The sequence below is a fragment of the Perissodus microlepis genome, chromosome 17 (genome assembly GCF_051167445.1).
Source record: "Perissodus microlepis isolate ML-2025 ecotype Zambia chromosome 17, ASM5116744v1, whole genome shotgun sequence".
Classification (NCBI taxonomy): Eukaryota; Metazoa; Chordata; class Actinopteri; order Cichliformes; family Cichlidae; genus Perissodus; species Perissodus microlepis.
The window spans coordinates 2,603,459-2,625,898 of record NC_140477.1 but is presented as its reverse complement, the minus strand read 5'-3'; the positions used below and the strand labels follow the sequence as shown (position 1 = coordinate 2,625,898).

Sequence of the window (22,440 nt, the reverse complement as noted above, 5' to 3'; positions counted from 1 at the left end):
ATGTCAACTTAAAGCAAGTGCGTTCTCACCTCGCAGTAGACAAAAGCTAAAGTATATTTGATTTTTCCCACTGAGACCAAATCACAGGTTTGTGGTGATTTTACATAAAATCTAAAATCCATTTTTGAGCTTTTTCTGTGTCCAAATCAAATTTTTCTATTTGAGAAAGACAAGACACGGTGGGTGAGCAGACACGTTGGGTCATGAGAGCATCCAGGTGTTTATTGCAGACCTCACCCTAAACTAAAAGTCATCCATTCCTTTTTTTTTTTTTTTTTTTTTTAACTAAAATCAACAGAAACAGCTGAAACAGTCAATAGTCCTACATACACTCTGCTGCTAAATTCTGCATTACATTCAGAAATTTTTACCTCAAATCAGAAAATGTTGTGTAAGTTCTGAGTTTAGACTTTACTGAGCTGAAAACAGGAAATCTTTCCTGTAAAATGAAAAGGCCGAGGCACCAGAGTGGAAACGAGTGAAGGTTCAATGGCCGGAAAGAACATTTTTAATGAGCCATTTCATATTGACATTACTTCTCTTCCTCACTGAGTCATGCTATATATTTACACACCTGTTACATAAAATTTTACCAATAAAAATGTATTACAAACAAAAAAAAACAATGAGAAAACACACTTTTCCAGTCTAGTTTTAAAGCTTCAGCAGGACAGCCAAGAGGAGACTGTATGAGAGAGAAGACTGTAACGGTTCATCTCCACAGAAGCACAGTGACTTTCATCTTTTCTTCTTCTCTTCCTCCAAATCAGCAGGTTTTTGGTTGTAGAAGTAAAACTGTGCAGTTTTTGTTTATGACGTTGATAATTTGCATGACATGTAGACATATAATAAACCACGTGGGCCTTTTCATATCAGTAATAACTGAAGACAGCACTCGCTGAAGCGCTCCAGTCTGCTCCAGAAAAGCGCAAATGTACACTTTATGTTTTTTAAAAAACAGAAGAACATGAATCTGAAGTTAAAAGTTAATGTTTAATTTATTTCTTAAAAAAAAAATGAAATGTAAAAAATGAAAGTTGTGAGACTCAGTCCTCTGGGCACAGGTTCAAACATGGACAGATGATGGTCCAGCTCAAAGAGGAGGGAGGTTGTCCAGGATCCTTCTGTGATAATTTAACAGAAAACTGGAAAACTTTATGAATGCAGAAATACAACAAGTATTTGTTTGTGCTTGCCCTTATTATTAATCTTTATGTGTTTTTATATGTCTTCTATATTTCTTTTCAGGAACAAGCATTGAAAACAAAGTTTTTAAACTAACAGCTCTCTCAGCCTCCCGGGGTGTATGTTAATGCACTTGTGCTGGTCTTATAAAATTTCAGCAGTTTTAAACCTTTGTAGTCAGTGACACAGGCGACTGATGGTTGGCTAACATTGCAAATACACTAGAATTCACCCTCCGGGCGCTTTACCTTCCGGAGGACGCTGCTGAGGTCAGCTTTTTATCTGACAGGTTCATATAGACCAAAGATGCAGTCTCCCTGAGCCAATTAGGTTTATGTCTGCTTCATCCGCTTATCTTGTGGCTCCCTTTGTAAAATGTAGTTCCCAGAGAAAAGGGCGACTGAATGTCTCCGTGAGATATGAAGAATCCCATTAAAACAGATGTGATCTCAAAACATCACATTTTCCTTTCGGGCATTAAAGTAAACATAGAAGTCATGTTTTTATTGTCACAAAGATTCTGCGCAACGTTTCTGAGAACAAGTAAAAAAACACAAATCGTCCAAAAACGTCAGACGAAATGCTGCGTTAGAAACAATTCAGGGATCAATTAGTAAAGTAAAAGTTCAAAAATGTTAAAATAGAATAAAATAAAATGTTGCACAGCAGAAAAGTTTCAGATGATCATGTGTTACTGGGGATGTAACTTCTGATTGGTTGGATGGAGAGAAAGGCACGGACGTTCAAAGCTGTCCTTTACATGTGTGCAGTGATACCAAGGTAATGTTAGTTGCACACCTACAACTACGGCTGTGAGTTAAATGTAGAGGCAAATATATTAGCCTTCAAAAAATATTGCACATAGCAATAGTCGTTATTTAATTCTATTAATTAAAAATGTAGATTTTTAAATTTTATGACATATATATGTTTTAATATCTCCAATAAATGGTGATGACAGAGATTTGATCTCAATCGTCACAGTTTCAGTTATATCAGCAGCTGATGTTGGATGTTACAGGCACGAGTATCTCTCGAGGCTCAACAGGAAATGACTTCTCCAAAACTGCTGCCACAAACTCAGAAATGTGTAAAATATTATCATATATTGTGATATAAATCAGCCCAGTCTTAAAGTTTAGCTACGCTGTGTCCACGAAGTTTTGAGCACGTAAAGTAGAGTTGGTTTTTCTTTTAAGCCTTTATTCAACCAGAAAGAAAAAAAAAATCCCTTTTATAAGACAGACAGTAGTGCAGTTATCGATGATAACATATTCTAGGTAAGACGGAGAAGATAAATAAGAAAGCAAAGCAAGCTGCCTGACCCCGAACGTGCAACATACACTGGTGACCTTTAAGATTTGCAGTTAATCTCAGCGCTGCGTGACAGACAGAATCCAGCTTATGTAATCAGTGTGACGACGCGTGCACGCAAATGACATCCCCATTTGTTTCTTAATATCCCGATTTACATGTCAGGGACAGTAAACCTCCAGTTTCAGAATTTTTGTACAACCATAATTACAAAATGTGTAAAATGTGAAAATCAACAGAATGCAGCGATGTGCAAATCTAAAAACATATCAAGACGCATCAATTTATTGGTGCCATACAAATAAAACGGAAATGAATTGAATCCTGCTGCTGTTGTAGTATCTGAAGTATGCATCGACTTGCTGAAATATTCAGGGCCTCCCCTGAAGGATGGCAGCACATGTTGCTCTAAAACCTGTACATAGCTTTTAGCACTGATGTTGCTTTTCCAGATGTTCAGGTTGACTGTTTCATGCGCACTCCTTACCGTACCTTTGACTTTGAACTGAGTGCTGATGAAAAGTCAGATGGTCCCTCCCCTCTTTGGTGCACAGGATGTGTCGTCCATGTTTTCTAAAAAGAATTTCAAATTTCAATTGACCTGACCACAGAACAGTTTTTCACTTTACCACAGTCTATTTGTCTCGCCCAGCAAAGGTGCCGAGGTTTATGTATCATCTTCACACGTGGCTTCATCTCCCATGACAGAATCAGGTTCAGATTCTCTCATTGTTTTTAAATTATCTTTTGTACTGTAGACAGATGAGGTGTTCAATGTTTTCACAGTTTTTAATTGTTCGGCAATTTGTAGACACACTGTATAAAAGGCTCTGGGATTTTACGTCTATGTTCTGCAATATTGTGTGGGGTGGAGTCGTAGGAAATGACGTAGGCAGAAGTTGGCTGTAACGCGATGCTACTTGAGCGGGGGAGATTGTTTTCCGTGTTAGTTCTGTTTACCTCGTAAGCTGTGTTCCTGGTTGCCATCCTTCACGGTGATGCTCCGAGTGTTAAGTTCATGACTGGAAGTACGTTTCCTTAAATATGTTTATTTTCCGATTCTGATGTTGGCCGCGGCTTTAGTTACATTCTACCGCTTGTAGCACCGCATTTTTTCATCTCGTGACTAGAGGCATGTGCCGCTGGCCGCCGCCATTATGTAGTAATTTTATTCGGCCACACGATGGCGCCAAAGTCCTTTTGTTTACAGTTAGAGTGGATGTTTCGGCTATGTATGACATTCTCACTGTGTTTAATTGTGTCCTTTCTGTGTTTGGAGCAAGAGATGTAAGATTGGCATAGTTCAAATCATATATGTTGTGTTATGTGTATATTCAGATGGATGTGTTGGTTTATTTCATTTAATTCTTTATGTTTATCTTAGTGAAGCTGTTGCTGTATATATTTATATACTCATGGCAACTTGTTTGTTACTACAGACTGCTGGCAACACTGAGCATCTAGGTGGCAATAAAACAGCTGGCGGTGACAATCCAGCAAAGTGGAAGCCTGTTGTCCTCCTTCCTGTATCCTGACCGATACACCATCTTGTTAGCTGCTGAACCTAAAAGAACTAGCCCTCACCAAGTACTCCTCAACATTGGTCCTTCAAGCCGGATGAGTTATCAAGATGGAGCCAGATGGAGCGACATGTCCTGATGCAAGGCCTAAACGCCATACACGTCGACCAAGCCGGTTTGAGGACTTTGATGTTAACTATACAGGCCACCTCTTTAGGGAAATGCTGCAGTGGGATACCCCACAGCCTCACACAAGAAGTGACAGAGTTCAGCCTCAGTATAGTCATACGCCACCCCTCTACAGCGACAGGGATGGGGCCTATTACAATACACCCCCTCCACTGGGAAGAAGTGAACAAGATGTGGACCTTAATAGGAGCCTCTCACCTGAATTTGCACCTTCCAATTTGCCAGGGTCTTCAATACACACATTTCATACAGAATTCAGAGCCTTGCAGGCCGAAAGAGAGCAGCTACTCCAATCACAGCAAGTTTTACAGGAGGGCCTCAGAGAACTGAAGGAAGCAAAGAGTGACCTCAGAGAGCTGATTGAAGTGGCTCACTTGCTGAGGAAGGATATGGCTCAGCTGACTGCCTCACAGCATAGCACCAATCATCCCCCCAAGCGCGGTTCAGGAGAGGTATACACCACCCCTGAGACAATGCCACAGGAGGAGGATGAGGAGGTGTGGCCCGACCCACCACCATGGCCTGAACCGATGGAAGAGTTGCACACAGGATTCCCCCAAATGAAGGTTGACGAACAATACTCCGATGATTGTGTACAGTACCACCCTCTACCCCGCACAGCATATTTCGCTGGTGAGCCTTCGCTGCCAAGTCATCGCTGCACCCCATATCAGGACCCTGTGGTTAAGGATGGAAACACGTTTCATGCCCCTCCACAACACTCTGTGCCACCCCCCTGCTGGGCACCAAGTAAGACAGGTTTGCTCCCAACCAAGCCTGTTCCAGCCAGTTCCCCCTCTCTTGTCACTGGATTAACTAGTGGGCACTGCAGCAACCCATCTGCTCCTCTTTCGGCTGAGCTAGTGTACAGGGGGGCCCAAACCAACCATTCCAAGGTTCATTCATTCTGATCCCTCTGAGTTTGCTAGGCTCCGCATGGCTTTAGAGAACCTACTCCCTCCTAATGCTACTGAGCTCTTCAAGTATCAGATACTTGTGAACCACCTCAAACTAGATGAAGCTCGACTTATCGCCGATGCTTACCTGAACTCACCCAAGCCTTATACTGACACCATGGCAGCCCTCCACGACAAATTTGGACAACCTCATCAGCTCGCCTTGAGAAAGATAGCAAGTGTCCTGGATGGTCCTGAAATAAGGCGAGGTGACACAGTAGCCTTCCAAAGGTTCTCCCTTCAGGTGCAGTCACTAGTTGGGCTGTTACAAACATTAGGACTGGAAGGAGAAGTGGAGTTGAACTGTGGGTCCCACGTTGCCCGACTAATAAGTAAGCTTCCTGCCGAACAGAGAGCTGATTTTCGCCGACACCAGTTTAAGCAGCCCAGGAGCACCTACACTCTGTACGACCTATCTGGATGGCTTCGTCAGGAGTCCTGGTGTCAAAGATTTGACGGCCAAGCAGGTGTAAGAAGCAGTAGAGAAAGGACCAGTGTAAAGGCTGAGGCCCGTCCAGGCAGACAAACCGTGACAGTCCTACATAACCTAAAGGGGCCATCAGAACACACCTTTCCACCAGTGAAGGAGAGTCGAGCTAGAGGGAAGGTCAAGAGCAAAGCCTACTGTGCCTACTGTGAGAGCACAGAACATTATTTTAGCCAATGTGATGATGTAGCCAAGCTCTCCAAAGAGGAAATAAAGGACTGGATACAGGTCAACAAACGATGCTGGCGCTGTGCCCGAACTCATTTAGCTGCTCAGTGCACGCTAAAGAAACCCTGCAGCCGCTGCCAGGGTAAACATCTGCTGGCTCTTCACGAGGTAAATGCCAGGACAGAAGGAAACAATGCTGGCATGGCTGCAAAGGAGGAAAGCTGCCTAACCAGTTCAGCTTCGGGCTCACTCTACCTTGATCGCCATGGGGCTGGCAATCGTGTCATGCTGAAGATTGTACCTGTGCTTTTGAGCCATGGAGAGCGGACTCTAGACACCTATGCTATACTTGATGACGGTTCAGAGAGGACCATGCTGCTCCCTACTGCTGCAAAGACTCTTGGTCTGGCAGGCCTCCCGGAGGACCTGCCATTACGAACCGTCCGCCAAGATATTCAGATGCTTCATGGACTTACCGTATCCTTCAGTGTCTCTGCTGCTACCAACCCTGGATCCTGCTACAAGATTGATGGAGCGTTTACAGCTGATCGTCTCAACTTAGCTCACCATACCTATCCTATCGACCAGCTGAGAAGGAAGTACAAATACCTGCATGGGATCCCGGTCCCTGCCCTGAAGGAAGCCAAGCCTCTGCTCCTCATTGGTTCAGACCAGCCACACCTGATCACCCCCATAGAACCAGTCCGCCTCGGCCCACCTGGAGGCCCAGCAGCAGTCCACACCCGGCTTGGCTGGACCCTTCAAGGGCCAAGTCTTTTCATGGGGCGGCAGACCCAGCCTGTCCTATCCCTGTATACATCCGCCCAATCAGACGAGTTGCTCAAACATGTGGAGCGGCTCTGGCAGGTGGACGTGGTGCCTTACCGATCCGAGAAAGAGGTCACTCGGTCAAAACAGGATCAGCAGGCTGTGGCCCTGCTCGAGGCAAGAACAACTCGCAGGATGGTCGATGGAGTCTTCAGGTATGCTACACCTCTACTCCATCACCCACAGATGCCGCCACTGAATGCACCAAAGGAATCAGTCATGCCCATGCTTCGAAGCACAGAAAGGCGCCTGTTAAAGGTTCCCAGTCGGGCTGATGCCTACAGGGCAGAAATGCAGAAGCTGATCCAATCAGGAGCCGTGAAGGAAGTTACGCATGAGACTTTGCCCAAGGAGAACTGGTACATACCGCATCATCTTGTCAGTCATAACGGGAAGAATTGCCTGGTGTTTAACTGTTCCCATAAATACCTTGGACAGTCCCTGAACCAGTTCCTGTTGCCTGGCCCTACTCTTGGAGCTTCCCTGCTGGGGGTGCTGGTCAGGTTTCGTGAACACCCCATAGCTGTGAGTGGCGACATCAAGGGGATGTTCCATCAGGTACTGCTCCTCCCTGAAGACCGGCCCCTGTTGAAGTTCCTTTGGCGGGACTTAAAGGTGAATGAACCCCCTAAAATCTTTGAGTGGCAGGTCCTGCAATTTGGGACAACTTCAAGCCCCTGCTGCGCCACATTCGCCCTGCAGCGTCATGTGATGGAGCACACACAGCCTGACGACAGCCTGAGATTCTCCATCGAGAGGTGTTTCTACGTAGACAACTGCCTACAGAGTGTTGGCTCACCGGAAGAAGCTAGAGATCTGGTGGATCGGCTAAGAGAGTTGCTGAAATCAGCTGGCTTCGAGCTACGTCAGTGGGCTTGTAATGATCCAAGTGTCCTGAGCCATTTGCCTCCAGAAGCTAGATCACAGAGTCTGGATCTGTGGCTAGCCGAGGACAAATCCAACCCGCTAGAGACCACGCTCGGGCTCAGCTGGGACTGGAATACCGACTCCTTGGGTTATAAGCACAGGCCCGTGTCCTATGAGATGCCAACCCTCAGAAACATCTATAGAGTCCTAGCCTCACAGTACGACCCTTTGGGCTATCTGTTACCCTTCACCACTCGGGCCAAGCTCCTCCTCAGGCAGTTATGGGATAAGAAGCATGGTTGGGACGACTCGAATCTCCCCTCCACCCTCCTGCAAGCTTGGTCTGACTGGGAGGTGGAGCTTCAGTTTTTACCTCACCTTACCTTCCCACGTGCCTATGTTCCTGCCAGTGCTAACCTAAAGGGGGCCATTCGTGAGGTGCACATTTTTGGGGATGCTTCTGAGAAAGCTTATGGAGCGGTGTCCTATATGAGGACTGTAGAACAGGATGGGCAAGTTCACCTCACCTTCATCCTAGCTCGCTCCCGGGTAGCCCCCAAATGAGCTCTCTCTATTCCCCGCCTCGAGCTCTGCGGAGCTTTGCTGGCAGCGCAGCTGGCCAGTACCCTGAATAAGGAACTCACCTCAGCGATTGAAAGAACAGTCCTGTGGTCTGATTCGACTACTGTTCTTACCTGGTTGAGCTCACAGTCCTGCCGCTACAAGGTTTTTGTAGGAGCCAGGGTAGCTGAGATACAGGAGTTGACGGAACACTGTACCTGGCGCTACATAGACTCAGAGTAATCCAGCGGATGACCTGACGAGAGGGAAGGCTCTGGCCGAGCTCAAAGTGCCTAATCGGTGGTCGAATGGACCCGCCTTTCTGCTCAACAGTCCTGACACATGGCCAGAGAACCTGAGCTCCGGAAGACAGTCTTCTGTGGAACCTCTATCACCTCCACACCTACCTGTCAGGATGGAATGGCGTGCAAGACTTGGCAGGAGCTCTTGGATGTTACTGTTAAAGAGCTTTGTGGTCAGGGACTCTCAACTGCGCCATCTAGTGCTGAGGACTATCAGAATGCTGAACAGGCCATCCTTCGGCAGGCTCAACAGGAGTCATTTCACGAGGAGTGCAGATTGCTTTCAGAAAGGAAACCTGTCTCATCCAGAAGCCGCTTGCTTACCCTGGCACCTGAACTGGATACCTCAGCGGGCCTCATCAGAGTAGGGGGTCGGTTGCGACGCCTAGAAGGTCTTGACGGACCTATATTGCATCCGATTGTCCTGGATCCTTCACACCCTTTCACACGTCTGCTTATCCAGAAATATGATGTTGATCTGCATCATCCAGGCCCCGAACGGGTCTTTGCGGAGCTGCGGAGGTCTTACTGGATACTGCGTGGAAGAGAGGCAATTCGGAAGCACCAGCGAACCTGTCCTGAGTGTCAGCGTTGGAGGGCACAACCCTCTGTTCCCAAGATGGCTGACCTTCCAGCTGCTCAGCTTAGACTGTACAAACCAGCCTTTTACTCAACCGGTGTTGACTGTTTCGGGCCTATGTTTGTGAAGGTAGGAAGACGTCACGAGAAACGCTGGAGAATCATTTTCAAGTGTATGACGACGAGGGCAGTACATCTGGATCTCCTAAGTAGCTTAGACGCGGATGCGTTTCTCATGGGCCTGAGGCGATTCATAGCCAGAAGAGGGACACCGGCAGAGTTATGGTCTGACTGTGGGACCAATTTCAAAGGGGGAGAACGAGAACTCAGAGAAGCATTTGCCAACATGTCAGAGACATTGCAAGGGAGGCTCGCCCGTCAGAAGATCAGATTCCAGTTCAACCCCCCAGCAGCCCCACATTTCGGAGGTGTATGGGAGAGGGAAATTCATTCAGTGAAGACAGCTCTGCGCACCTGTGTGGGTTCCCAACCTCTTCACGAGGAGGTACTCCGTACAGTTCTGCTGGAGGTAGAATTGATCCTTAACGCAAAGCCCTTAGGCTACGTTTCCACCGACGTAGCCGATGTGGACCCTGTGACACCCAATAGTCTCCTCATGGGGCGGCCTGATGCATCACTACCCCAGGTGGTCTACTCAGAGACAGAGAACCTCAGTCGGCGACATTGGAGGCACTCACAGATTCTTGCTGATCAGTTCTGGGCAAGATTCATCAAGGAATATCTGCCTGGCTTACAGGCAAGGCAGAAGTGGCAGTCAACTCCTCCTGAACTTCTGGAAAGGGCAGTTGTTATGGTTGCAGATCCGCAGCTGCCTCGAGCCTTGTGGCCAATAGGCCATGTGATCAAGATTCATCGTAGTGATGATGGACTTGTCAGATCTGCTGATGTGAACGTTAATGGACGTGTTTACACCAGACCAGTTGCTCGGTTGGTAGTTTTACCTGCCGTGCCATCGGAAGACAGCGATACTGAGAAGAATAGCAAGTCGCCTCCCGGAACTGATTAGGGAGCCTTTTTTGGGGAACAAATGGGTAACCACATTTGGGGGCGGCTGTATAAAAGGCTCTGGGATTTTACGTCTATGTTCTGCAATATTGTGTGGGGTGGAGTCGTAGGAAATGACGTAGGCAGAAGTTGGCTGTAACGCGATGCTACTTGAGCGGGGGAGATTGTTTTCCGTGTTAGTTCTGTTTACCTCGTAAGCTGTGTTCCTGGTTGCCATCCTTCACGGTGATGCTCCGAGTGTTAAGTTCATGACTGGAAGTACGTTTCCTTAAATATGTTTATTTTCCGATTCTGATGTTGGCCGCGGCTTTAGTTACATTCTACCGCTTGTAACACCGCATTTTTTCATCTCGTGACTAGAGGCATGTGCCGCTGGCCGCCGCCATTATGTAGTAATTTTATTCGGCCACACGATGGCGCCAAAGTCCTTTTGTTTACAGTTAGAGTGGATGTTTCGGCTATGTATGACATTCTCACTGTGTTTAATTGTGTCCTTTCTGTGTTTGGAGCAAGAGATGTAAGATTGGCATAGTTCAAATCATATATGTTGTGTTATGTGTATATTCAGATGGATGTGTTGGTTTATTTCATTTAATTCTTTATGTTTATCTTAGTGAAGCTGTTGCTGTATATATTTATATACTCATGGCAACTTGTTTGTTACTACAGACTGCTGGCAACACTGAGCATCTAGGTGGCAATAAAACAGCTGGCGGTGACAATCCAGCAAAGTGGAAGCCTGTTGTCCTCCTTCCTGTATCCTGACCGATACACCATCTTGTTAGCTGCTGAACCTAAAAGAACTAGCCCTCACCAAGTACTCCTCAACACACACATTATTGCAGATTGGTGAAACGCTGCCTCTCTAAGATGTTATCAGCCTAATGAGTTGGAAAATGAAAGGTTATTATTTCTTGAACAAGGTCAAAACACCAACTTCATGTATAAACTTTTGTTTTTTCCTGCGATTATAGCTACTGTATCTCTGTGTGTCCTGCAGAAGAATAAAGGGTAGAGTTTGCTATTATGGAATTGTTCACCAGACAGAACCATTGGTTTGGTTTGGATGAAAGATTAAGAGTTAGAAAATACTGCTTGATTCTATTTGAAAAATATTTTTATGCGTCTGTATATTTTTTGTTGTTTTCTGCTGCTATAACTACGCATCATGCCCATCTAACATAATTTCATATCCTCCGCTGTTAATGATCGAGCTGAAATGTCACATCGCACCATCAGCAGCACCGTAATGACCACATGATGGACTGTCAACATTGACTTTTTTCCTCTTGTATGACCCAAACTGCTGTAAAGTCAAAGACAGACGGGCCATCAGAGCGTCGTAAACAGAAGAAACATCTGTTTGATTCGAGGGGGAATCACTTTGCATCCCTTAATTAGCCATGCAGAGTAGTGAAGGTCAGTGCAATCACCCTAACCCCCTAAGGGGGGGCTGCACCATTGCTAATGTGATTGCCGGCCGAGTTGTAAAAGGCTCATGCTCGTAACTCTTATTTAGATGGCTGAAAATGGTGATGGTGGAGATAACCGCAAGCACAACAAGTTGTGTGTGTGTGTGTGTGTGTGTGTGTGTGTGTGAGAGACTGGGATGGGCTAAGGGCTGGTTAGAGGGAGGTGGAAAGACACTCGGCATCAATGAAGTGAAAGGTGGATTGAATCTAATATAAGGAGGATGCGAGCGGCGGATCAATAACCAAGAGAGCTGGCAGGATAACAGACAGAATCAAACACCAGAGAACAGCTGTGGTGTGCTTGGAAGAGCAACAGTCAGATATCCAGCATGCGTGCTCTGGTGGTTTTGCCTCTGCTCTTGTGCGCAGTGGTGTGTGTGGATCAGGTGAGAGCGCAAGTGACGGCAATGAAGCTGTGCGGTAAGCAGTTAATCAACGCCATCTCCTACACCTGTGGAGCGTCCCGCTGGAGGAGGTTCTTCAGCGAGCCAGACGTGGATGGTGAGAAAACTCTGCTTTTACTCATTTCGCACAACAGAAGGGACGTGCTTTTAGTAGTAGTTTCTTTCTATAGTTTCATTTGCTACAAGTTTAGTGGTTCAGACTTTCTTCAAGAAAGAACGATGCAGAAAAAGTCAATAACAAACTGTGTATTTACCCTTTATGTTTCCCTTTTATTTATATTATTTAAATTGCAGTGAGGGTGTAACCACATTCAAGAAAAAAATAGAAATGTCATTTATATCACTTTAAAAAAAATGGCATGTTTTCGAGTTACCATCTCAGTGCAGTTTGCCCACACAGTACTTCTTCTGTATCTGCTTCTGTGGCTTAAATGAAACCCAACACAAGCTAAAGTTTGTGTTTTCTAACCAGACTGCCAGTTTTTGCTACACCTCATGTGTTATGTTATTAATTCACCGGCTGACGCACAGGGCTTCTCCAAACAGGTGTTTCCCAGCACAGCGACGCACAATCTGCCAGAGGAGTCAGCAGCTCAATGATTAAATGCTGTAGCTGGCGGTTCCCCGGGCGTCTTCTCTAATACACCACACAAATAAACGCAGTTAGCGTGTCAGCCGTGCTGATCGGAAAGCGTAAAGTGACACTGAAGAAGACAAATAAGACCGAGCTCATCCGTGCAGTCATTTAGAGCTTCCTTATTTAAAGGGAACATGGACGAATTACACAGGATGCGTCTGAAAGCAGTGCTTCATCAGCTGCACTTGTTGAGAAACACTGTCGGCTAAAATGAACTGCTATAGAAAGCATTTACTGGAAGTCATGTTTAAAGGTGAACAGAGTTTCCCGCACAGTTACATTCAGATTGTAAGGGTAAAGTTACACTATTAATGCGTTTGCAGAGGACCAAGTTAAAGGCTTAAATTCTAAAACCTCCACACTCAGTGTTCATTGATGTGTTTTGTTCTGCCTACAGGGGAGCAGAGCAGCTTGGAGAAGTTCAGCAGTTTGGCCTCAGAGATGACCAAACGGGATAATAACATCTTCCTGGCCAACATGTGCTGTCAGGTGGGCTGCAGGAAGACCGACCTCGCCCACTTCTGCTGAGGACAATCCTCTCACTTTGTTGTTGCTGTTGTTGTTGTTAAAGTGACCATAATGACTGTGTTCCCTACAAATCTCACTTTGCTAAGAACCAAATCTGACTCACGTGGCGAACTGTTATGATCTCTGTGCAACTGTTAAACTTTGTGGAAGTGAATCTGGATGAGCATCTCTGAACATGTTCCTGAACCCGAGCTGTACATGTGCGACCATAAATAAATGTTTTAAAATAACACAAAATCAGAAGCTTTTTATTTCATGGTGCATGACTGTTAAAAAGTGAGGTTTCTGGCTCTGCTTCAGTTGTCTTTCTTGCAACTTTCACCTGTATTTGGTAATTTATTGCTACTTTTGTCAAATAAATATTCTATTATGACACCGGATTCAATTCTGCAAAGGTTTTTTTTTTTACTCCAAATACTGGACAACGTGTGAACGTATCAAACTGGATCACTAAGATCCCCCCTCGCAAAAGTAAGCAAGTACGTACACAAGTACACGAATAAGTAACTAAACCAGCTGGCAGAGCAGGTGTGCACAAACGCCCACACACCACTTACATGACCCATAGGCAACAACCCAGCCCCGCCTACAAGGGGCGATACTTAGAGCAGGTTTCACCTCTCACGTAAGCATGCAACAAGAAAATAAACTACACTCTTAACCAGCTACAAATCCACCAACTCCTCTATGCGCTTATTCCAAATCCAGCTTCAGTCAATTCGCATTTTATGAAATACAGGAAAGCACAATAGCATCAATAACATGTGGTTTATTTTCCCTACGTAAATTTTATTAATTCAAGTTGATTCCACTATATAATTTTCTATTATTTTCTATGAAACAATAGCATCTTTGGCCTGGCTAGTTCCTGTCAGGCTTTGGGCTCAAAATGACCACAGAATCCATATTTACAGTGTTAGCTGTCCTAGCGTACGTGGCACACAAACTAGCTTAGAGTGACGGGAAAAATGAAACTGATTTTACACATTTAAATCATTAAAGCTTTAAAATTCAGCTAATTTAATGAGATGGTGGCAGAGCAGACAGGTTTAAGGGAACATCAAAGCTACTGCGGTTCATCCTCAGAGGTGTATGTGTGTTTGAACCAAATTGGATGGGAATCCATCCCATAGCTGTCAGGATTCCCCCGACAGGAAAATTCAGAAGATTGTAATCCTGCTGCCATCATGTGCAAATCACACTAACCAGCCACTTGTACAAATGCAAACATAATCAAATTATAGCCTTCAGTTCTAGCCATGACCAGCAGTTTACCACTGGATACAGGTTTCCATACCTTGGTTTTAACCACTTGTTACAATGAAGGTACGCAGAAGAGCATCTGTGAACCATGATGTAGTAGCAGAAGAACACAGTAGGTGCCAGCTGTTTAGTACCACAATGTCACAAAGCTCAAATCATCTCAAACTGATGTCTTGAACATGTCGTAACCTCACTGTACTCAAAAGGGCTGCCGAGTCTCCAGATCTCAAGCCAGCACACTTTGGTTTGGTGGACCAGAAGATTTACATCATGGACGTGCAGCCGACAAATATGACCGTGTGATGCTATCACGTCAACGTGGACCCAAATCTGAGGAATATTTTCAGCAACCTGTTGAATCTCTGCAGTGAAGAATGACGACAGTTCTAAGGGCAAAATTAATTAAATAAAATCCGTCCCATATTTTTGGGGGGATATTTCAGCCAAGGTCAAAAGTTTGGACGAACATCGCTAAAGCAACCTGCTGAATGGGAACAAATAAAGCCTCACAATATTACTTCATAGAAGGAAAACAGCAAACACAAACATCCAGTTATAACTTTTATTGGTTTTGGAAAGAAGCAAACTAAATTTCTCAGATCATCTTAGCGTTGTTATGTACTGTACAAACAGCTTTCACATGTGTTTGAGGTTAATGGTAAAGAACCAAAAAGCATTCTTGCTTATAGCACACATAAACACACTCCTTGCTCTCGTCTCAACATTAATACAAGGTAACTGACACTCAGCACAACACGTCATTTCAGCACTAGCGTCACAAAAGCCCCACCGTTTGACCGCATGCTTTGCATCCAATAATACTGCAGGATGAATTCGCCATGAAGATGAAGCTCTTGTGTTTTGATGCACTGAAAATTTTAAACGCTGTTTTCAGAAATACAGTGAAAAAGGTTTGTGATCAAACAGATGTGTAACCATAAGTGTAGAAGTAATTCTACACTGATGCACCGTGGGTGGCATGTGTGGTGGGTTTCTGTAGATAATGCTGTAGTGACTGTTGCACTGTTTAGCTTAAAGAAGGTAGCAGCATTGTCTCGGGCACGTAGTCTTCCATTCAGCTCGATGAAAGACTGACATGACTGAAAAAAATGCGTCACCAAACAAAAGGATTATCAAGAACTAAACGGCACCAATCATCCATCGTTCCTCACACCAACAAAATGCAACTTTGCCATTCTCTCAGCCTGTGTCTGCACAAGATCAAAGTACAAATGAACAGGACTCATTTGAACTGCAGGGCCCAAAAACTATCCAATCAGATGTACTGCATCGCTGAATAGGTGTACTGACGTCAGGATACCGTCCTAAATCAGCTCGAAATGCTTGAGAGCTCTGAGAGGACCATGATTGGTTACATTTAGTTGATTGCCAACACAGAGTACAGTACAGAGGTTTTTCGGCTACACTTCACGCACACTTTTTGTTCTTCACGTTGAGTGTCGGAGCATTCAGGAAGTTCAGCATCATCAGCACAGTGTTTTTCACATTAAACAACACATTTTTTTTTTTTAATTTTTATCCATTTTAAAAATATTCAGCTTATTCTCCTTAACAAGGGACTGACTGTCTGGGGTACACACACATAAAATACGAAAAAACAAAACGTAAAACAAAAAAAAGAAAAAGAAAGCATTTTGGTCGACTTAACCTCGCTCCACAACCTCATTTAAATCATGTCATCTCACAGAGACCGTTACAATTATGCAAAATAAAGCCATGGATTCAAGCACTGGCTGGATGACTGGGATTTGCTCACGATATGAGGGTATGATATGAGGGAGTTTAGGTACCAGTGAGGTAAATGGAAACAGGAAGGAAGGTTTTCTGGTGATCCGCCGTCAAACTGAAGGTAGAGGAAAGAACTGAGAACACTAGATGATCAGGGTTTCCTTATTGTTTTATTACAGCTAAGTTTGAAGTAAGGAAATGAGCTGGTCCCAGTAAACAGTTCCTGTTCCAATACTAGTACCATGGTCACTAAACTTCATCTCTGCAGCCGTTTTTATTGTTTTTGTCTTCCTTGAAGGATGAGTTTGACATTTTGGGGGGGAAAACTAACCTTGGCCAGGAGCCATATTGGTTAGCTTAGCAGAAAAACTGAAACGGGAGGAAAACGGCTAAGCTAGCATTGCTAAAATATAAGAGGCTAAAACATCTACAGTTTGATGCTTGCTTCTCTTGAGAGTGTGCACTGCAATGTGTTTTACTGGCATGCTAATGGGATGAGTGCACGTTCACCGCAGTATCCCTGGTGATTTAGCATATTAGCATGCTAAAATTAGCTCACCAGAACAAGCATAAATAAGGCTAATGGAACTGTTGAGGGAACATTTATTTAATAAACCAAAGTCATGAACTAATGAAAAGTCTGACCTGGTGATGGCGCAAGAGAAAATGACAGGGTGTTACTAAAATGCTGCCTTTTATCCTGACAGAGACATTAACGTCTAGTGTGGATGAACGCCATTAGCATTTTCGGACCCATGCAGTACTCTCAAGCTAAATAAACTTGTTAATGACGAATACAACGGGGTGTTTTTACACCCTTGTATTAAAGAAGAAACATGACACTGTGTATTAATCGGCTTTCTGGGTGCTGACAGACACAGACTGGCAAGCCTTTCCCGGTCTTTTTAGCATGCTAGCAGTTTCCTGGCAGACGTCACACGCATCATCCAAAAATGTCAAACTTATTCCTCAAAGCGTGAATCTTGGCCATGTAATAGCCAACTCTACATTAACACTGCTTTCACAAAGCATTACACAGAATCCAGAAAGATATTTATCTTTTGTCTTTAAATTACCCCTCCCCCACCCATATATAGGTCAATTCTTCTGTTGCACTTGAGTTAAAAAATTATATCTGAAATAAATTCAAAAAATTAGACCTTATACTGTACACAGGTTACCCAACTACACAGATAACAAAAAATGAGAAGGAATTTAAATATTTATACCTTTAAGGGTTCGAGTCGTGTGATACCATTCAAACTCTATTCATATACAGAATCACATGTTTTATACAACAAGTCATTGTCATCAATAAATAAAAATAGAATGCTGTCATGTACTCTGCAGTCTAACACTGCTGTCCTGTGAACAACAGGAAGGCTATCTGACGATACGAGGAAAACACCAAACGCCCTTTAAGATATACATTTTCGACTTAAATGACACTTTGTACACTTCTTTTGTTCTGACACGAAAACATAGTTCCTTATTTTACCAGTGAAACTGACTAGTCATTGCAGCTGCCTAACATCCTTACAACCTCCCTGCATGCGTGTGTGTATATAACAGAGAAATAGAATAGTGGTTTGACTGGCTAACTGGTGTCTTTAGCAGGATGTGTCATGTAATACCAGCAGGCGATGCTTGGAAATCTAGTTTCATACAGGTCGCACACAAGCACCAAGAAGAAGGACCCACTTTTACCTGTGACAGCTGATGGTGTGTCATGTGAAGCAGCTACATGGATCAGTGCAAAACAGTGAGTACACCTCTCGTATTCTTATCCCAGAGGTTGAGGACCGGGCTGTTTAACTTACTAACTTCATCCCATCCAACTCTGGATGTGTTCAGATTTGATGCACGTCTGACCACAACGAGGATTTTTTTTTTTAAATGGCCAAAATTTTCACATTAACAAGAATTAAAAATCTGTTCCTTCCTTGTTTGGTCAGGCAGCTGCAGTGAAAAACTTTAAAAACACCACCACACGTTGACCAGAGGAGGACGGAGACAGAGGCACGGACTACAGAGGAGGAAAGAACCCATTTGTGTCTAAGTGCAGCAATACAGATGTTATGAAATGAATACAAATACAATAATTACATGACCTATAACAGTTCCACAATGTTATATGCAAGTTATACAATACTGCTGGGCGGGCTGCAGACCTGTTGTGTGGGTTCAGAAAAGGATCACAGAGTCTGTCTGGTGTCCGTCTGTCCTCTGTCCTCGGCGTCGACCTCAGTCCACTGCGTTCACTTTGTTCAGCGATGGGTCAGTTATCAGCCAGGTACTTTCCTGAAAGACGTCAATTAGAAACTAAGTGCTTATCTGTATAAATGAAATGTGATATTTCATTAGTTTTACGTTTTATTAAGTAGCTGCAATGAAAGGATTCAAACTTATTCTACTCAGGTAAGCAGGTAAGTTACTAAAATAATCCTAAAACTGACTTTTATTACCGTGTGGATTCATCTAAGTCTTTTCAAGTCCTACTATATGCACATTATCTTAACCTAAACATACATAAAGGAAAATGTGTTTTGTTAACATTCGGGAATTGGCTGGCTAAGCTTTCGTGTAGCAGTAATGAATATTTTATTTTGAAAACCCCATCTGACTGACCTGCAGCAAACCTCTTCTTGATGAGCGAGAAGCGGTACCCTGGCCCAGCCAGCTCGATGTCACAGCCTGACAGGGTGCTGCCTTCGCTGGTAAACTGCACCGCCAGTGGAGCCGGTTTACTCGGACCTTCTGTTAGCTGAAAGCGTGCTAACAACGAGCCCACACCTGAGGGAGGAGAGTGAGAGGATGAGACCAAGCCCCAAAATGTTTAATATTTAGAAACCCCAAAAGCAAATATGTAACAACATGAAAAATGGGCAACATCTCTACAACTGCAGATCTCATCTTAAAGAGAATTTATAATCTAGTTTCGTGTCTTCATCCTGGACGTCAGGTCACTGATGGGTGTCCTTGCCATGTAAATGACAATGTGGGTCTAATGATGGCAGGTTGTGATCTGGAGCACAAATCAAACTAAACTTGGTCAGAAGAAATTGTGTAAATACTCCACAGCTGCTACCGTGGGCACTCGTTTACTTTATCCCATTAAAAAAATAAAAGCTCATTGTAAACATCAGCTTTGGTGAAGTAACTGTACCACTGCTGTCCAACAGGGGGCAGCGTTTACTGTGGGCATGATGCACCAGGCTTCCTCTCCATCTTGTCGTCCTCATCTGCGGTTGTTCCATTTTCAGCATTTGTACACCAGCCACACACATGCACCACGTGTCCTCCCAACATTTATGTTATTTAAAGAAACAGGTTAAATCATCATTCAAAAGAAATACCTCCATTTTCAGATTTGTGGGAGATATCGGGGATCTTCCACAGGATTCGTTGCTGGTCTGCATTCCTACCAGGATTCGGAATAAGAGAAAACCATTAAAGGATACAACATAAACAGGTGAACAGGTCATTGAAGGTTAACCTTACTTTGCTCCATAAAAAACCTGACAGCAAATAAATGCACGGCACTCCCAGATATGGCACAGGATTTTATCTCTTGTCTAAATAACATTTGGAGCAATAAATGCATCAAACTGCCTCCTTTACCCCCTTAATCTGTTCAGCTGTGTAGCTTAATACTGTGTAACAACAAGTCTAGAAAGACCGTACCATGCAGCAGGAGGTAGGACAGCCTGTAGCTTTGAAACGCCTCCATCAACGGGGACGAGGAACTGAACGTTGTTGAGGGCCATCGGCGTCGACATGGCCTCCCCGTTGTATTTGTAGTCTATCCTCAAGTCAGTGCTGGTGGGCTCACACCTCCAGCTCACTGCCAGGTTCAGAGGAGTCGACTGGAGGCCCTGTGTTGACACCTGGCAAACACGTGGTTTGATAAAAGCCTGTTCACACCGAAACACCCTAAACAGCTGAACATGCTTCAACTGAAGGAGTTCAGTGTTTGGGATTAAAGCTACTCTCAAAATCCCAAATCCAAGGTTACCTGATACTTGAGCATGTCCACGTTGTAGTACGTCGCTTGTGGTTTCTGCTCTGCCACCTTCTTTAAATGCGATATCAGGTTTGGCATATTCACCCAGAAGTCCTTGCTGTCAGCCTTGGCTTGCGTGGTGGTGTCGCTGGTGGAGGAATCGCAGTAAAGAGCCCGATCAGAATACAGACGTTTCACAGGACTGTGGTGATTTTCTACTGAAGTGACTAAACGCAGCCATTAGACTTCAGCGGTGTGCTGGTACGAAACGACTGTTCAACCAGAAAAAAACAAGTTTTTTGGGAGGAAAATGTGACTTTTTCCTCACAGAGTCAGTGTGACCCAACAATGATCCAGATGTGGTTGGTGGTCGTTAGATCACACAGACTTTACAGGTGCTGAGAATAAAGTAAAAACTATTTTTAAGTTGCTTTTCTAAAAACAAGAAACACAAAGGAGGCTGGAAAACATCAACTCTTGACAGCTGTAATAAACAAATGAATCATAATTAAAAACAATGTTTATTCTACTGTGAGGTCACGTGACTTCATGCTATAACGATGTGTGATATTTTGCATCATTTAATTTTAATTTTAAAGATCACATCAGGCGGTTTATCAGGCGTTTCATAACAAGTGCAACACGGTTATCTGCCTGCACACTCAGACGACCTGATGATGACTCCACATTTACTCAGCGCTCATTTTGGAAATAAGCTCACAAAATTTACTCATCTGAAGTGGTCATAGCTAAAAGACCCCGAATAAACCATAGGGGGTTGTAGAAGTTTGATGAGTCAGTTCACTAATAGCTTCACTAGCACATGGAAACATTCACGCCATCACCTCGACCTCCCCAAAACCTCTTTACTCCTTTTTGTTGGTCACATGTTGCTCTCCTGATGTTTTACAGTCTGTGTGACATCAAACTTGCTGTGTCACCATAGATAATAAGGTGACTTGCATAACAAAAGTCATTAAAATTGAATGTCAAGTGTGGCATGCTTATTAAAAATAAGTATCGCACATGCTCTGTAAGTGAAATTAAAATGATGCATAATTTGCAACAGGTACATCTGATTTGGTTTTAATCACGTTTGGTTACACGAGACCACATATAACATGTTAGGTATTACTGGGTGACGCTAAAGTTAGACAATAATGTATTTAGATTTGAATCACGGGTGTGAGGACAATAAGTTATGTATTCCCAGAAAGGTTGGGTCGATCTTTTCACATCTTCCAGCCAAAGCTGAGTTTTTATTTTTATTATTTTAACTGAAATGTTGAGTTTACGGTGGTGTCATTACCAGCAGAGGAGCTGGGGGTTAGGCAGCACATGCTCCAGTCGACTGTAGTTGGTTATGCTGAAGGTTAGCACGGCGGGGGACGGGTTATTGGCAAAGTGCCGCGTGATTCCCGCCGGAAACGACAAAACCATCTCACCTATGATCTTCACAACACACCTGAGAAAGAGAAGAGAGAGTAACACTGCATGAGAGACTGCAGAGAGACACACACAAATGCACAAATCACACGTGACTTCATTTCCTTTTGATAATAAAACTAAACACAGTCTTAATGCGTTTCTGCTATTGACTGAATTACTACATTAAAAGCTCTGCCAATCACAGCTCACACACTATTACAGCAGTAAAGCCCCGATCAGAAGCAAAATCAATAACACATCAGTTCATCCTAATCCACAACTCAGAGCAACAAAAGCAAACTGTACCTGTTTACATGACTCTGCAGGTGGAAATTCAATTACAAAACATACAAAACTGGATTCATTGTAACAAAATCTACCAACACTGTTCTTACGTGTTTATAGTCTATAGTTCAACCAAGTGTTTGTTAGTGGACCTGCATACTTTCTCACACATATTCACTATAAACACTGTGTGACAGGATTGTGGATGTTTGACCATATTAACTACAAACACAAACTATAATACTGTAAACACATGTGTGTGTCCAGAGCTCATCAGATGCTTCATAAATCAAACTGTCATTTCTGACAAATACAAAAGCATCAAACAAACATTACAGCCGCTTTAGATGGTAAACTGGGACAAACTTAATAAACCCCGTCGACCATTATCCCTTAAATATTGTGGTAAAACGTAGTCAAACAAACTTTTTTTACTCATCATCCACACAAAAAATAAATACATAAATTGAAATAAATTGAAATTTTCTACTGTGACAGGTAAAGAAGACCTACTTGTTGGGATCGGCTCCTTTAAAGAAGGTGTTGACTGTTTCTGTGAACGCAGCCGCCACAGGAAGTGTGTCCTGAGCTCCCATGGTGAGAGGACTGGGCCCTCGAGAGCAGCCTACGAGTAACCAACCCACACGTACACATTTGTAATTAAAATAAATGCTGTGCTCCACTGTTGC

General features: G+C 43.8%; 4 protein-coding genes across 15 annotated transcripts in view; 3 read left to right on the top strand and 1 right to left on the bottom strand.

The window, feature by feature from the left end:
• Nucleotides 1-3,322: 3,322 nt before the first annotated feature.
• Nucleotides 3,323-5,119, top strand: LOC146369014 (uncharacterized). Its single transcript, XM_084910635.1, has 2 exons — nt 3,323-3,527; nt 3,939-5,119. Exon 2 carries the CDS (start codon nt 4,130-4,132, stop codon nt 5,117-5,119), a length of 990 nt encoding a protein of 329 aa, XP_084766761.1. The 5' UTR covers nt 3,323-3,527; nt 3,939-4,129.
• Nucleotides 5,120-5,219: 100 nt separating this feature from the next.
• LOC146369013 (uncharacterized) lies at nt 5,220-10,986 on the top strand. Its single transcript, XM_084911094.1, has 2 exons — nt 5,220-10,240; nt 10,652-10,986. The coding sequence occupies exon 1, from the start codon at nt 5,283-5,285 to the stop codon at nt 8,076-8,078; it is 2,796 nt and encodes a 931-aa protein (XP_084767220.1). The 5' UTR covers nt 5,220-5,282; the 3' UTR covers nt 8,079-10,240; nt 10,652-10,986.
• Nucleotides 10,987-11,600: 614 nt separating this feature from the next.
• On the top strand, nt 11,601-13,266 carry insl5a (insulin-like 5a). Its single transcript, XM_084911095.1, has 2 exons — nt 11,601-11,955; nt 12,893-13,266. Exons 1-2 carry the CDS (start codon nt 11,784-11,786, stop codon nt 13,021-13,023), a joined length of 303 nt encoding a protein of 100 aa, XP_084767221.1. The 5' UTR covers nt 11,601-11,783; the 3' UTR covers nt 13,024-13,266.
• A 1,568-nt stretch (nt 13,267-14,834) lies between these two features.
• Nucleotides 14,835-22,440, bottom strand: part of sgip1a (SH3GL interacting endocytic adaptor 1a) — a 63,327-nt gene continuing 55,721 nt past the window's right edge. For all 12 annotated transcript variants that reach the window (XM_084911093.1, XM_084911090.1, XM_084911083.1 and 9 more), the window contains 7 exons: nt 22,265-22,376; nt 21,348-21,503; nt 20,051-20,186; nt 19,720-19,922; nt 19,392-19,456; nt 18,664-18,828; nt 14,835-18,336 (listed from right to left, as the gene is read on the bottom strand). In XM_084911093.1, the coding sequence (XP_084767219.1) occupies nt 18,314-18,336; nt 18,664-18,828; nt 19,392-19,456; nt 19,720-19,922; nt 20,051-20,186; nt 21,348-21,503; nt 22,265-22,376 (860 nt within the window). In that variant the 3' untranslated portion in view covers nt 14,835-18,313. The remainder of the gene's footprint in view (nt 18,337-18,663; nt 18,829-19,391; nt 19,457-19,719; nt 19,923-20,050; nt 20,187-21,347; nt 21,504-22,264; nt 22,377-22,440) is intronic.

Excerpts from the sequence above, each read along its gene's own strand:
- LOC146369014 (XM_084910635.1), top strand. The coding sequence starts at position 4,130 with ATGGAGCCAGATGGAGCGACATGTCCTGATGCAAGGCCTAAACGCCAT.
- LOC146369013 (XM_084911094.1), top strand. The coding sequence starts at position 5,283 with ATGGCAGCCCTCCACGACAAATTTGGACAACCTCATCAGCTCGCCTTG.
- insl5a (XM_084911095.1), top strand. The coding sequence starts at position 11,784 with ATGCGTGCTCTGGTGGTTTTGCCTCTGCTCTTGTGCGCAGTGGTGTGT. Across the intron at positions 11,956-12,892 it reads CAGCGAGCCAGACGTGGATG|GGGAGCAGAGCAGCTTGGAG; the intron begins GTGAGAAAACTC and ends TTCTGCCTACAG.